The sequence below is a fragment of the Lutzomyia longipalpis genome, chromosome 1, assembly GCF_024334085.1.
Source record: "Lutzomyia longipalpis isolate SR_M1_2022 chromosome 1, ASM2433408v1".
Classification (NCBI taxonomy): domain Eukaryota; kingdom Metazoa; phylum Arthropoda; class Insecta; order Diptera; family Psychodidae; genus Lutzomyia; species Lutzomyia longipalpis.
In genome coordinates this window covers 36,675,395-36,692,478 of record NC_074707.1, presented here as the reverse complement: position 1 = coordinate 36,692,478, position 17,084 = coordinate 36,675,395, and the positions used below count along the sequence as shown (strand labels likewise).

Genomic DNA, 17,084 nt, shown 5'->3' with positions numbered 1-17,084 from the left:
AGAAGAGATTTGTTGCTTGTTTTAGGGGATGATTCCTTTTTCTACCCTTATTTACGAGCCTGATAACTGCCCTCTAACCTGCTTGAGTTTAGACGATTTAGAAATGGATTTAGAATTTCTTTTTTCTTTAATTTCCCAAAATATTGGAGGTCTAATGGATAAAAGAAAAATTTTCCAAAAACAAATTTGAAGAAAATCCTAAAATTGATTTTTTTACTTCACTTTCAATATAAAATAATCAAAATCGGATAGTTCGAAAATCAGCTTACGTCAAGTGATGCCTGAGTTAACGGCACAACATGTTAAGATGTTCCATGGAAAGTCTTTTGAGGCGATGCTCTCGTAGATGAATTATTTGACGTCCCTAATGCTGTTGCAATTGAAAAAATATCTTTCGCACTTTCCCCATAAACTCCACCATGAAAGAATCATCTCGTAAAGAGCTTTGCGTGGGAAATTCACTGGCTGCTAGCGTCGTTTTCGAGATCATAATTGAAATGGAAAAATCTCCCAAGTGGAAAGCTCTCTCTGCAAAAGCTACCATGTTCTCATATGTATGTATGTATCTACACATATGGGAGAATATCTGAATAATGCGTGAAAAGTTGTTAGGAAATTTTGCATTTTGAAGTATTAGGAGTGTGTATGTGTGGGGAGATTGTTTTAGGAAATTCAATCATCCAAAGAATAAACTAACTACCAAAGAGGGAATAAATAATGGATTTGAATCTCCATGTTCGCCGTCTGTCTGAAAATTTCAAGCGCTTTTGGTAACTTGTTTGTTGAGCTGAATTTAAACTGTGCCGAGAGTATGTGGCAAAATTTACATTGCAAATTAAACTACTTAAACACCTTTTGGAGTTTGTCTTGCAAAAGGAGGAAATCGGTATTTCGGGTCGACAAAGATTTTAAAATTATTTAGTATGCGTTTTCGCAAACACACATCAAACGTGCTTTAGAATGCGAAATGAAGTCCCCCCAAACTTTAGATGCTTAGTCATTGTTCTATGATACATACTTTCATTAAGCTACATATCCTAATTTTGAATGAAATATATAGAGAAGGAATAATTCTCTTCTTGTTTCATCATCTCTTCATCAAAAGGAAACCAGTGCTTATGCGCTGCTCAGTCAAAGAGCATTTTGCAATATTTCCCTTTTAACTTACATAATACCAAAACCAAGGAAAGGTGTATGAAGACGTCTTCATCACATGAAAACCACAAAACCTCCTTAATTTAGCCTGATCCTTGGAGTAGGACTAAATCTCACAAAATTTGGTGTGTTGCCTTCAACGGCAATTTCTCGATATTAGGTGTCTCAGTGGTTTCATTGTTATTTCTCGAGAATTATTGCATCACGCATCTCCGGCGCGAGGAAAGGGAGGCTTCTCTTGTTCCTTGAAGCGAAGCACGAGTGGTGGTCTCGGTGGAGCGAGGCTTAAACCACACTCAAATTCCCCATCAAAGGATCCTCATGCGGAACGCGTGTGTCGTGCAAATTCCTTCTCCTTTTGGCTTTCCACCCACACTATACCTACCTTGGTGACTGCACCCGGAGGGGGATCGCTAATGCGTTGGAGTTGCATGAAATTGAGTTATTAATATTATTAAGACGATGCTCGCTGTGTGTGAAGGGTGCACAAAAACCACAGACATCTTAATGGAAATTGTCAGACTCGAGGGGTTGTGCAAGAGAATTCCAGGGGATGTTGCAGAAATAGAGAAAGAGAGAGGGAGGGTGAACTGTCGCATGTATTCAATTGCTTGGGCTAAAGTCAGGGGATTACGTGTGTTGAGTCAAGTGAAGGAAGGACACACAAGGATGCCAAGAGAAACCTCGCAGAAACCGCACAAATGGTCAGTTTGATGAGGTTCAAACAGTATCCCAACCACCCCCATAGTCACATCCCTTATAACCATTTATTGCATGCTAACAGACAATTTAAATTGATCACAAGTTTCCGCAGGAATTTTTACTGCTACCTACCCCCGCTTTAAGCCTCGGTAGGATTAAAAGAGAGCTCCGGCAAAGGAGGAGAAACAAAAAAAAAAAACGAGAAACTTTCGGGAGTCGTGAGCACGTAATGCATAGCAATATTTCATTTATTTTATAGCCCTCGACAGAACCCCAAGTTTCCCAATTTCCCATTTATGTCCTTATTTATTTATGTCTCTATGTAAATTGCTTGAAACAATACACTCCATACAATCGCTATATATGCGACAAAACACCTGAACACCCCACTATACTTTGGGTGAGAGAGCACTCAGAGAAAATGACGCGGTATTCACCGCTAAAAGGGTTAACGAGCCACACTTCTTGTCCTTGTCTCTACCTTCTAAAGGTGTGCTAAATAGAGATTATTTTTTTCATAATAAAAAGACCTGGATGGGTTAACTTTAAATTATATATTGAAATGAATTTAATTAAAAAGTTTACATAAGGGAGGAAAATTCATTTACTTGGATATTCATGTGATGATTATTTTTTCATCATTAATTTAGGTCTTCAAATTGATCTTGTATTTTTTACCTGCGGTTTCATTGTTTAAAATTTACTCTCAAAACTCCCATGAAATGTTCATTATATTTGCTTCTTCCTTTCCAAACACATCAAGGTTCTTTAACTACCCTTTATATCGCACGCGTCTCTTATTAAAAGGCCTCGCGGCTCAGTTTTCCACATCCCTCTTCATTTTAATGTACATACATATGTAGGTAGGTATAATTCTGTGATTCCGTAGGTAACCTTCGGCAATATTACCTTCAAAGTGTGCTTTATAGATCAAAGGAAAACCACCACTCAAAAATCTCCTGTTTCCGCATGTTGCCACGTGCAGAAACATGCAATGGGGGTCTCTGCAATGGGCGGATGACAATCCCCTTTGGCAAAACCAAATAGAGGACGGAGCGGTTGGGTTCAGTGAATGAATCAAATGGAGCACACGAGTCGCGCAACCCCTCACGGAATGGGGATGACTTTTTTTCACGTCTTCCGCGGAAAATGCTGGGCTCAGATGGGGTTCGTTGGCACATACAGCGATCCACCAGAGCGACAGTGCTATGGCATACACAAAAAAAGCGCTCTACGAGTCAACCACCCACCTGAGAGTGATTGATGATCCGCGCATTTTTGGGAGTGTTATTCCACAAAATGATGGTTTTTTGTAGAGTAAATATTTTTCCCCCTCCCCCCAAACTCTGGGAAAATATTTTTATGATGGCAAAAAATTTATATATTGGGTTTTGGGGAAAATAAAATGCAAGCAGTTTTGAGTTTAAAGAATTTTTAGGGATTTTTTCCTAAAATTTTAAGCACACGAAATGTATCGAATGATACATGCAAAGTATTAAGATTTATTTATTTATGCTCTCCGTTTTTTGCTTGAATGTTTTTTTATGCGATTTAATGAAATTTCCTGCTAAAAGCAGAAATATGTCTTCAAGTATTTTTTTCCTTGAGGAGGAATTTTTTAAAGAATTTTGTTTGGGGGGTAAACAAGGAAGATTACCTCATGGATCAATCCACCCCACCATTTTTCATGCAATAATCAAACATTTTTCATTGCAAAAACATCCCTCTGCTATATTGGGAGCACCCCAAAAATGTTCGCCTTAATTTTCCCAGAATGGGAGAAAAACAAAACGAGCGTGGAATGAAAGGAAAAATTAAATAGAAGACGTATGAATATTTTATTTGTGAAATGAATTTTGGTATTTATTTATGACAAAATGGATATAAGAGTATATTTATCTCAATGTTTATTCCAAACCAAATGGCAGCGCAATGCTCTTTGCGCAATATCACCAATGATTGAATGTGAGTACGCTATAAAACAAGAAGCCATTCTTTTGAAGAAAATTTCAGGGAGTTTCTTCTTCCGAAAAAAAAAATTCCATCCTCCCCTTCTCATTCCATACTGTGCTGTGTGCCCTCTCGAGTATGTCGTGCATCATGTTGTGCTACCACCAAAATATTGCGGAATAAATTTTCATTCTCTTTTTCCGAGGGAGGGGGTTGGGTTGGAGGTTTGGGGGATGACACAGTTTCTTGTGTTTCATCCCTCTGCATATTATACATACACCCCAAAGGGGTTTTTATCAGTCGCTCTGCTTTTATGACTTCGCCACTGCTTTTCCCGCGCGCACTAAATTATCATTGATCTCGGGAAAATCATAAAATATTTCATGGTTCATAATCCATGCGAGAAATGGCACAGTGAGCTCCACACAAGACCCAGAAAATGCATGAGAAACACCCATCCATTACACTCCCCATCACAAATGCAGATGCACCTTTCCCGGGAGGGGCAATGAAAATAAAAATCCCTCCACATATAAGCTCTCTTCCACACCGGGGGTGAAGGAATTTATGTTATATAAAGAACCGCATAAGTCACCAACCCGTAAGACTAGATAAATGACGAAAAATTTCGATTAGATCCCTGTCAATAAATCGCCAAGGCGTTCGCTCATCATCCGCATTATGGCACTGTGTTTGTCACTTCTGGAATCTTGGCAAGAACGTAAAACGTGCCAGGATTTACGGCTGTCTGGCTACATCGATCCCCATTTTGTCTCCAAGCTGGTATACACTTAAACACCACACATTGTTCCTGCTTTTCTCCCCAAAGAACTTTCTTCCCAGGAGGGAATGCATCGTTTTGGGATTTTCTCCAAGGGGTGGCCAAGTAAGCGAATAAAGTCATTAGAGGTAGAATTTCTAAAAGAGATTTTAGGATATTTCTAAAAAAAAATTCCCAGACCACCAAAAAATTGATTTTTCTGTTTTCTTTGAGCTAAAATATTTTAACTAAAAATCAAGATTTTTTATTCCTTATAATTTTGTAAATCTTCCAAGTTGTCTTCCTATTGTAAATGAATTAAAAAATCTCAACAAATTTCTTAAAATATATTCCGAATAATTTAAATCAGACTAATTAAAGCAAATTAATTATTCTATCAAATCAACTAAAAAAGACTACTTGGGAGCCTCTTGTAAATTTTCCTCTACATTTAGTATTGTCAAAACAAGACTGATAATACAAAGTAAAGTCAAAGTTGTTGATGCAGATGGATTATGTTCTTCACTGAAAACACCTCCATTCATCACCAAAGCTCCCAAAATTCAAATGGAATTGTCAACATTTCGTCGACTTTTGCGACTTTTCTCACCTCCTAATATTTTCAATTTAATTTCCAAACTCTATTTTTACTTGAGCTTAATGCAAGCGCCAAGAAAATTAAATTCGTTTATCGATTTTTTTGGTATGTGTGGAATAAATATATCTGCAGCTCTGCGTGCACGAAGAAAATTGCAGGCAAGTTGAAGAAAAGTTTTTCGCTATTTGAAGAAGAATATTGATGGGGTGGAAATAACTTCAACAACATGTGTCACATCTTTTGGAAAATATTTAAGAAAATCACGAGACTTGGTGGGAAACTTTCATGCACCTGCTGCTGGTATTTGTTCTTGTTTATTTGCAATATTTTCACCCAAAAGTACTAATGACTCTTTGAGAATTGCTAGTCAGAGCAGGATTTAGGGGTAGTTCCCCAATTGGGGTTGGGATTATGTGAATTAATAAACTTGAAGACTTCTTGAAAATAAAAGGAGCAAATACGAGTTTGAGGCCAATTGTGTGAACGGCAGCTTGTGAAATATTTTTATCGCAATTTTCATGTCATCTCTCAAAATAATTTCCATCACTTCGTCCTATTTCTTGAGAGTTAACTTACGCCAACTCTATGGGAGTATAGCAAGGACCTCTTTGAGCGGTGCGTTTCAGAGGAAAAAAATCTATTTACCTGCTTGTAAAGGGCATGAGACGAAGTTTGAGAAAAGTTTCATCGCGCAACGATGTCGAGACTCGCGTACAGAGAGGTGTGGGGTGTGTTAAAGGGGATTGATATTGAATGTGAAAGAAAATTCCCAGGGTTGATTCATCCCTTAAGTCGATCTGTCACTCAAACGACACCCCCGTGTAGAAAATGCACAATCGCGAACTTTCTGCTTTTCCTCGCTGTCGATGCAATCACTTTTGCTGTGAGACTTTCTTTTGTGCCATAAGATGAGAGTGGAATTCCTCTCAAACTACATACAAATCCCCCGCATATATATTTTCCTGCATAAATACCCCAATATTTGCACAAATTATTTGTATATGCGCATCGTGACGATGTTGTATGCAAAAACGCTATTAACATTGCTTAAGAGAATACATTATTGCATAACAGACGATGGGAGGAATATTGAAGGGGTGTTTTGCAGATATACATACATATGTATGCGCAGCGCGGGGGTGTGTAAATTCGCAAATGGAATACAAATTAACATTTTGTAAATTTTATGCATTACACCTCTCCGTTTGAGATTGATTGATCTTCACTTTATCGTATTGCTTCTATAAAATTGTATTAGAACAATTTAATGCAAGTTCCTCCTGCATTTTCTACGTAAGTAAAGAAGGAATCAATGTTTTAAGGATTAAAGTCTCCAATGGTGGGGTAAATGCAATTCCTTTTTATTTCTCCGCCAAATAGAGAAGAAATCATCCCCGCATTGTTACATTAGATTTACAGGATGGTTGCCAAGCAATTAATCTCACCCAGAGAAATGTACGTTGATTTTGCAACTTATAAACCCCTCCTGAATCCTTGAGAAGAACCCAGAGGAGTGAAATAAAATGAGGGATGCTTTTGGCATGGGTGGAGCTCAAAAGCACTATAAGAATCTCCCAACAGAAGCAGACGTCTCTATTGTGGTCTCCGGGACTCATAAGAAAGGCACACATATAGGGCTCCCGACTGCGACTTTTGTGTTGGGCGCGCGTGTGGTGAATGCTGAAAAATATCTTTATAAATTTTCCATGTTTCTCCCCCCCCCCCTTAATACCCCACCTAGCAGAGAACTTGCGCGCATGGAGGGATGGTGTAAAAATATTACGATTCCCTTACATCTAAAATTGTTTATAGTGACGAAGCTTTCTCCGCCACTTTTTCTCCATGCCACAATTTCATATTATTTTCGGTGTGAGATGTGAACTTTTGTGTAACTAGCATAACAAAATAAAAGCCGAGGCAACAACAACGAAAAAAAACACCCCGGCATTGCTGGGGAAAAGTGAGGAAGAATTGTGTGTAAAAGCTTTTCAGTGTTGTGAGCTTTTTTGCACTTCCTCTCCTGGGTGTTGTGTGCCGCAAAAAGGCGAGAAAAGAATGGAAAACACCAACGAACAAACACATTCATGTGTCATAAAACATTGTAAGATTTATCCCTTTTCTATCGTCCTCCCACCCAAACTTATCACACACACACACGTTTTTCACCCCCCTCACACGGTGAGAGCTTTTTTTTTCAACTCGATAAACACCATTTTTCTTGTCGCCGCCAGCACTTTAAATCCCTTAATAGTTTTTGGTGGTTTTTTTAATATGTTTTTATTGGCACAACTCCCCCGGGCTCATTATCGATGTTTAATTTAATTTTTTTTATATCATTACCCCCTACCAATATTCATCGTTGATGCAAATTGATAAAATAAAATTAATTTTACCACACCGGAGTATTAAAATATCCGGCCATTTTGATAAATTTTAAACTGTACACACACAAATTGCCTCAATTAATTGAATTCATCATTTTCATAAAAGCTCAAAATTTGACGCAGTGAAAGCTGTGAAGGAAAATTCCAAAAATTCCCTGACACTTTGATACAAAAAATGTTACCTATAATAAATAAAGTGCAGGATCGCGTCGAAAAATGGAGAGGCTTTTCAATTAGCAAGACATCCGTTGGGTTAATTGGCAAAATTGCCACTTGACACCTGTCTCACCCGGCTGAATTAGTGTTGTGGTTGCCAATGAAATTATCACGGAGGTTCGGCAGCCGGAAGAGTCGACAGGTAAAAACAAACTACGATACACAAAATGGGGTTTCCGGTGGATTGTATATAGGTTTGTGGTTACAAACAAGTTGATGCATTGCCTTTTGTAATCCACATATTTGTGTGAAAATATCTATTGCTCTTTTACTTTATACATAGCTAGGTAGGTAGGTACATAAAATGCTATTGATATATCAATGGAAAATTAATGGGTTTTTTCGGTATATGTGTACGTAGTTTTTCCTCTTTTTCGCTGTTTTTTACTAAACAAATTTTTAAATTTTCATTTAAAACTGAAATACAAAAATTCAATGATCAAACCACGCAATTTTTAAATTTTTAACGTATAATTTTAATAAAATTTCGCTGAAGAGAAATTTGAGTACAAATAATTAAAATAAATTGTATGAAATTTAATTCACAAAATTATTTAAAAAATTACATTTTATTTTAATTATATAATTCTATATTTAAAATTAATATTTTTTTCTTCTGCATCATGTCAATCTGATACAATATGATTAAAATTAAATCTAATAGTTGAATATTGATCAAAGGCAATTTAAACGTTGATTTATACAAAATTAATGTTGATTGTGTTTTTCGGACATTCAATTTGATTTTATTGTATTTCAATTGTTCATTATATTTTCCATAGGTGCATTTTATGGTTTAAAATAAAATTGATACAATACTAAAATTTGATACGTATTGCTGAAATTTTTTTTTTTCCAAAAATTACCCCCCGCGCTTAAAATTGCGCTGTGGTGAAAAAAAAATTTTTAATTTACTCCATTGAGACACATTTCATGTTTAATTCCGCGCTTTTTGTTCATACCGGTAAAATGTTTCATTTTTATTGCAGAACATAAAAATTATTGCACAAAAATGTAGGGGGAAGTTGTCGAAAAATTGGGCCATGGAATGAGGTGCGGGGGTGGCATTGGGGGATGTGGGCTGCGGGAGTAAATGGAAAAATTCCATTGGGAATTTAATTCAAAAAGTTATAATTAGTTTTTTCGAACATCCCCGAGATTGTTCCCCGCAGAGGGAACTTCATCCTGCGGGTGGTCAGTTGGTGGAGAGGCGCACACAAAAAAAAACCATCCATCAAAATTTTATCTCCCACCAGACAGAGTATTTGATTAACCTGTCGGCTGGTAGAAATGAGAATGTCCGCGGTTAACATGACGATAATGCTGCATTTCCGGATGTGTCCCTGCGTTTACGTACAAAGCCCCCGTGCAATATGGCATCAGATGCAGGGTCGGGAAATTTTCACTAAAACAATATTTAATTATATAAATTTAATTGTGTTAATAAAGTTAATGCATAAACGTGTCCCAAATTAATTTCTCATAGCGCTGCAAGAGCTTCATCGGCCCATCCCTATGTCCCTAACAAAGGGGATGAGGGTACCTCCCTTTAGAGGCTCTCTCAGTGGGGCTTTAAAACCCATCCCATTATTAAATAAAATCTGTAATAATTAAATTGATCTCAAAATGGAGTCATCTAGTTCGGTGCCACCCCTATTGGGACTTTCAATGAGCACCAAGCGCTTAAACCCACCCCCTCTTTTATTCCATAATGAATTACCAGTGTTGCCCCCCAGGAAAAGGGGTTGCTGTCGGGGGGTGGATCGGAGAGCTGTGACACAGTTTGAAATAATAATTCGCGATTAATATATTATTATACCCCCTCGTATTGTTAATACCTCTCAATATTCAACAACACACGCACACAGGGTTCACTGCCATGGCAAAATAAAGCCAAGAGGGGGATTTATATTTACAGTTTCAAGTGGAAATGTCGATAAATGATTTTTCCACAACACATATTTTATGATATTTCAAATTAATATTTCATTCAGTCTCCATGGTTTATTTGGGGGAAAGCCCCCAATTTTTATTTTATTTGTACATTAAACCCGCGGTGTCAGGTGTGAGATATGAGGTGCAGATAGAGGGAAAAACTTTAATTGAATGCAGTGGTTTTGTGTTTAATAAAAATACCCAGGAAAAGTTTTAAACTTTAAATACTAAAAGTTTTCTTTTAGAAATAAAAATTCTACACATTGTTTGAGAAAAGTAAATTTGTATATAACACAAGTGTTTGAAGAACATTGGCGAAAACATGGAGAAAAAAAGAAGAAGCTTTATGTTGAAATGTATTTTATAAAAATTCTTCAAATATTTAATAACTGTATAAGACACGGTTCAATCTTCCTCGGGAAAAGCATCTCAAAAGAGCTTGAAAAGCAATACAGAAAGCAACAATGTTAACAAATCAAAGAAGAGCTTCAGCACATCACGGAGGTGCAGCGAGGAAGCTTAATATTGGATGAAACAAGCCATACGCTGGGAGCGATTGTGAAGTAAACTCGTCGAAAGTGCAGTGTAGGTGTATGAAAAGAAAATGGCATTAATTAGAATTTTGGAATTTACTTTGTCGAGCTCAATGCAGAAAATTAAACAGTGAGTTGCCAGAGAGCATCAAAGAGCGAATATTTGCTGTTGAACGTGGTATTTAATGCATGTCTGAATATAATGTGTGTGTCGAGAGGAAGACGTCCATTAAATGAATACTCTCCCCTTTCCCGCTTTTCCTTTTCTCTCCCTCTCTCTCTCTCTCAGTTCTTCTGCATACAATTCACACACAGATTTTCCTACCCCTTCTTCGTACCTCTGCATCCATTCATAGGGATGGATCTCCACTTACTTCACACACTCCCATCCTACTATTCCCAGGGATGAGTTCTTGCGTATACATATATAGGAGAAAGGAGAGCTTACTGTAGCGGGACAATATGCCTGGGAGGGAGCTTTCGCATTACAATACATCTTGCCGGCTGCACTACGAACCTCCGCACCATATATACCTCCGCATATACTTGTCTTATTTATGGGCCTGGTTCGTGGGAGGGGACGCCGGGGTGAGATGTGAATGGGGACTAATGTATAGCAAATTCTTGCTTTTCCTCTTTTCTCGTATTTACCAAACCGGAGGATAGACAATTAACCTAATTAGTGTTGGTTTTCCTAAGACAAAAGAGATGGATAGAGATTGAAGTTATGCGGTACCAGCTCCCCAAAGCATTCACCCTCCCACCCCTCGTGTAAAGGACCCCAAGCAGGGGTAAATTCTATGGTAGATGGGGGATTAATTTAGCATACACCCGCGCCTATTGTGGCCATTCATTGTTGAATGATGATGATGCGCAGGCAGTGAAATTGAAAAGAAGAATTACAAGAACAAACCACCCTCCCACACTTGTCCAAAGGAATGGGCGGAAGTTCAAATATTTAAAATTCCACCATTTCGCCGCTTTTCTCTATGGTGCGTTTTTTTATTTATTCACACCAATTTCTCAACGTCTTCTTACTCGCTACCATCTAATTTGTCTCTATTTAGGGAAGCTTAGCTGGAAAAAAATTGCCCCAAATATTGAGTTTTCTTTTCCATTTTCCTAGAAAACTATATACATATAATGTTTGCGCGGTAATTCAATTTGTTTTGTTAAAAAAAAACTTATTTTGAAATGGAAATGTGTGATGGTTAATTTAATAATTTAATTCTTTTATGTCAACCACGCCCTGCATGATTATTTTATTATATTCTCCGGAAAAAGGTCAAAATAAATGAAATTTCATAAAATCAATATTCTCGAATTTTTCTATCAGTGTAAGTTACCTTTAATTTCCTCAGAAAAAAGCTTCCGCGTCTTCGTATCTTTGACACTTTCGACAGTTGTACTACCGACATTTCTAACAAAATTCAAAGGAAACGGGAGAAAACATATATAGCTTCTCAACTCACTTCCTTCCATCAACGAAGGTTGTTCGCGATTAAAGCTCTTTCCACCTCCTCGTGGAAACTTTCTGCGTTTTCACGTAAATTCAACAACTTTCACGCTAAAGGGCGGGTTGTGTAGAGCATCTCTCTTTAATCAGCAATCCGTGTTGGCGTCGCGATGTCGAGCCTCTCGCACCACATGTGAAGGTGGTGGTGTGGGTGGAACCTTGGAGTGTCATCAGATTCATTGACATGGTAAAAGTGGGTGTTGTTGGCACATGAGGAACAAGTGAAGGCATTCATGTGATGAAGGGGACTTCCTGATGACTTTTCCAGAGCCTTCACGCGCGCGTAAATCATTCATCTCACCGGCAGGAGCGCACTAAAAGATGAAAACCCAAAAGTGTCTCTCCGAGAAAGTCAGGAGAAAAAAATTGAGTGCGATTCCCCCGCCCATCCTCCTCCAGGGGGAGAGAACTTTCGCACAGTGCGAGGCGCAAAAAGGGCAAAAAAAAAACTTGAGCACTAACAAATGGCTTCACATCCATTTTGGTGTGGTTATTGAAAAGTGAGCTCCATATGAAAGGCATATCGCACACCCCTGCGTTCGGGGGTGAGGGTGCGAGGAAAATGGAAAAATGCCCTGGTACCCCATTATTTTTGAAGTGACTTGACACTTATGGCAAAGCATATATCAAATTCACTTCATTTTAAACTTTTGAACTTCTCCTTTCATCTCGCCGCTTCTCTTCACCGCATGTGGAGAAAAAACACAAAATTCTCTAGGGGGGTTATTGAGAATGGAAACCTCATTGGTATTCTCGTGGTGTTTTCCACGAAAAATTGTCTCAATAATTAACTTTCTGAGTGGAAAATAATGCAAATAATGAGTGTGACACCCAAAGAGAGCCTCAGGCGAGCTTTATGGGAAGAAAGTAATAATATTCCAGAGGCATGGCGTGGTTTAAAAAGTCATTTAATTTTTTATTCATAATATTGCTGGAAAATCTAACCCCTCTTATCCAATCGATAGATGGATAAAAGGAAACTTTCCTTAATCCGGAGATTTTTGAACTTTAACTAAAATTTTCCAAAATTCCTACAAAATCAAAATTTATTAATTTTATTTCTCTAAAATCTGAAATATTTAATCAGATTTGGGAAACATTTAAGCAATATTTCCCGAGAAAAAGTTCTTTTGGATTTAAAATAAAAATTTCCCAGTAGTGGAAAAATCTTCAATCTTTGGGAATAAAGGAGATTTTCCACATAAAAATCATGTGAAAAGAATCTGTGTACCATAATTTGCTATAATACCAAAAGGAATTTAGTGATAAGCTAAAGAATTTAACCACAAAACCCTCTGGTGGGTGAAAGTGTGAATTTTCACACCACCCACAAACCGAAAAAGAGGAAAAGCTCTCTCTCTCTCTGAGGGTATAGTAGACAAAAGGAATTACAGCATTTTGTGAAAAGGAAAGCCATAAAAAGAAGCAATCTTCCGGTTGTAAGCAAAGTGAGTTAATTATGTCCCCTCTTTTACTTTCCTTTCAGCTGTGTCCAACTGCACATTTCCCCAGCGATGGGAGGGATCATGGTTTCAATCTGGATTACAGCCAATTTATATTAAGGGCTCCATATTGAGCTTTAGGGGCAAGTGTGTTGCATCAGACGGTGACAAATTTTTAATGGTGGACGAGTAAGTATCGCTCCAATTTATTCACCCAAAACTACATTCACATACATTTTATGCAATTTGAGCCAGATAGCATTTTTGTCACCCAAATTCCAAAAAATCGCTTTTCCAGTAGATAAGACTTGAATGGATTTGCATTTTATTGGTTATTTTTTTTAGAATTGCAGAAATAAGAAATAAATGGTTATGCGTGGTTTGTTTTTTTTAGTGCGAATGTTTTTTTATGAGTGTACTCTCACAGTACGAAAGAATCTCTGTTTTTGTGAATGATCCGAATGTTTGAATACTTTTGCAAAAATCTCTAACATCATTCATCTCATAAAAGAATTTACATTCAATGCTGGGAATTTTTTATTTCTTTCAAATGATTTTGTTTTCTTTCAGTGTAATTTTTGGGGATTTGCAAAAGAAAATAAAAATTGAATTATCTAAAAATCTGTCATTCCAAATAAATTGATATTCCTCGAGCAAAAGAGCTTTAAAAGCTCAAATATTTGTTAAATTATGCCATCAAAATTCCCCCAAAAGTATTTCCCCTCTGCTTCTTAATTATTTAACAATTTCTTTGCAATAAAATAAATTGCAATAAAATTCCCATAAAAATTCAATAATCATTCAACTTATCATAAAAAAATTCTCTTTTCTCATACAAATAGAATAAAAAAACATTCTCAAGCTGCACAAATATTGATAATAAAATCCATAGCCCTATAAAACACTCCACTGAGCACTTGAACAAATTTTCAGTGAGTAGAAAAAAAGCCCACCCAATTTCAAGTTCATAGCGGACAGCACAAAAAAGCTCCCCAAAACGTGGGGATAATCAATAAAGTGAAAATGTGGAGCATGCCGTATCAAATTCACGCTCTATTTCACAAAAATCGTTTGTTTTAGGAGGTTAAATTGTGTGAATAGATGCAATACTTTCAGTTGTCACTGGCTCATCTATCTAGAGCTTTTTTTTCGCCATGAGCTTTTTTTGGCTATATACTAAATCAACCACAGAGAGTGGGGAGAGAATGATAAAAAAACAAAGGATTTTTTTGCTGGAAAATGAAAGCTCAGCACTTTTCTATATACGTGGGAGAAAATAGAATGGCCCTTAATGACATTAATCAGCGATAAAAAAGAAAGCTAAATATAGAGCTTTAGTTATATATATAAGTTTAGTTTCTATTCCAAGTAATTTTGCACTGGGTCCCCCAGTTTGATGGAATGTGGGTGAAGCATAGTTTAATATCCAATTAATTGGCAGTTAAAAGCACTTGTTGAAATGTAACTACAGGAAGAATTAGGAATTCCCTTTGACTTATACTTTTCCTACCAATTATACTGATAATTTTACGGTTAACAATTTTTTATCACTTTCATTCATCCCATTTATAAAAAAAAATCTACAATACCGCAAGAACTAATGAATTTATTAACTTTTTTAATTTAATGTTTTACAGTGGAAAATAATTTCCCAATTAATGGGTAAAAATACAATATAGGATATTTTTATTATGTAAAATAATTTTGAAAAAAAATCCTTTTACTGGAAATTTTAATCTGATTAAAATATTAAAATAATATATTTTATCAACTCATTTAATTCCACAAGAAATAATGAAAGAGAAAATGGGGTGGGGGAATGAACCTTCAATATAAATCAATAGCAAAATAATGTTGAGAATGAAAATGCTAAAAATTGAAATAAAATTGCATAGAGTTAGTGAAAAATTCAAGTATTGATTTTTCTCTGTCTATATACATATATCACGTTTGTAACAACTTGTATTGTTATTAAATTTATAGCATTTATTCTGTGATGTCACTTGATAGCTCTATTTATTTTTCTATATTTAGAATTCTCGTTTGCTTTTGAAAATGAGGGATGAATGTACATTTTCCCACCCCTTTGAGCACTACTATACACAACACGGGCATTGTGAAATACAAACTCTCACCCCCATCGAGCTTTGACGATAATATCAATTTTATATCGAAGACAAACATCAGAAGTGAACAGAGAGAGAGCTAGAAAAAATGATAACTTTTCCCAAGAATAGAATTACAATTAATATTCCATCGTCCCACTTTGAAAATAGAATAAAATAAAAGAAAATATTGATGACTCACCGGGGGGATATCGTGGAAAATCCATCAAATAAACACTGTGAGCTTTTTTTCTCATCAATTCTCTCAAAGGTTTTTTGCTCTGCAACAAAGGGAGATAAATAAAAATATATAGGTATATAGAGAGAAAAATCACGGAGAGAACAGATGGAAAAAAAGAACTCCAACAATAGAATAAACACATCGATGGTATCGCGAAACAGAAGGAAAAGCTCTCTATTAAAGCTCCAAAAGTATGTGTGTGGGAAAAAACAACACACACTGATGGGGGCGGAAAATCCTAGAGCTTTTCCTATCGTTTTTTTTTTATAAATCCTCAGCAAAAGAAAGTTGATGGCAATTTCTGGGCGTATAATTTTTTCCTTCTCACACATTCATCTTTTCCTTTTTGAGAGGCGGTTTCCCTGGCAGATGGAGAAATATTTGGTGGAAATTCCGAAATTGGAAAATAAATTTGTTTTTCCTCCTAATATTTTCTCCTTTTTTGTATGTGTGAATGAATTCGCAGTGGGTGAAAGAGCGAGAGGTGTGGATGGAATATTTATTGTCTATTTGGGTGTTTGATGAGTGCGTGAGAAAGTTTTGCGAGATTTATTAAATGATTGAGATTTCCTTATGAAAATGCTTGTTAATTTTCCTTTCGATCGTGGATACATACAAAGATACATTTTTATTATATTTAATCAAAAGCTGTCTCAGAATGGAATTTATCTTTTGAGAGAATTAAATTCAATTTTCAGCTATTGTTTTAAAATAAAATTCTAAGCTCTACTGCCCTCGTATGTGGCGTTGTAGTAAAAGTTCCCTTTCTTACGACTTTTCCTTACGTGTGAAGTAATATTGGTGTAAAACATCAAAAATTAACTACAGATTAACAGTAAGTTTAACGTCTTAGAATTAATGGTCTGAGAATCCGATTAAATCCTAAATAAATTACACAGAGTCGTTAAAAATCATCTTATAAAACGTGTGCCATATAACATCAAGATACTTATATGTTAAGACCTCGCAAATAAGAAAAAGCCATGACACCACATCGTAAAAAGACAGGATTCTCATACAAAGAACTAAAGAAAGTTAATTCATCTCAAACAGGAAAAGTCTTTAGAAACTGCGATAAAGAACAGAATAAAGCAAATGTTATACCTATGAATTTTCAGTGGAATAAAGGTTATATTTTAATACTAGGATTAAAAAAAATAAGAGAATTTTCAATTAGGATTATTCACATAATCATAAACTGTTATACGCGGAAAAGACAAAGAATTTTATTAAAAATACTTTTTATTTGTGAAAGCTAGAACTCTTTTAAAGGGAATGGAAATTAAAGTGGGAGCTTTCGAATTACCTACATATCCAATGTATGCTATGTTTATTTTTGTATTAAAAATATATTAATTCGTTGACACTTTCCAAATCCATTAGGAAATTCATTAAAATGTCCATTTCAATGCGTGTAAATTGTTTACTAAACAATTCCCATAATTACAACGTTCTAAACTACATATAATTTTATTTTCTCACCCCATCAAAAACTCTTTGTATGTGTCCATCAACACCTGCCACTCCTGTGCATGCAATTAAATGGT

General features: G+C 36.1%; 1 protein-coding gene across 2 annotated transcripts in view; it reads left to right on the top strand.

Annotated features, from left to right (window-relative positions):
* Positions 1-17,084, top strand: part of LOC129787100 (uncharacterized) — a 232,590-nt gene that overhangs the window by 184,958 nt on the left and 30,548 nt on the right. For both annotated transcript variants that reach the window (XM_055822417.1, XM_055822416.1), the window contains exon 3: positions 13,236-13,380. In XM_055822417.1, coding sequence (XP_055678392.1) covers positions 13,236-13,380 — 145 coding nt within the window. The remainder of the gene's footprint in view (positions 1-13,235; positions 13,381-17,084) is intronic.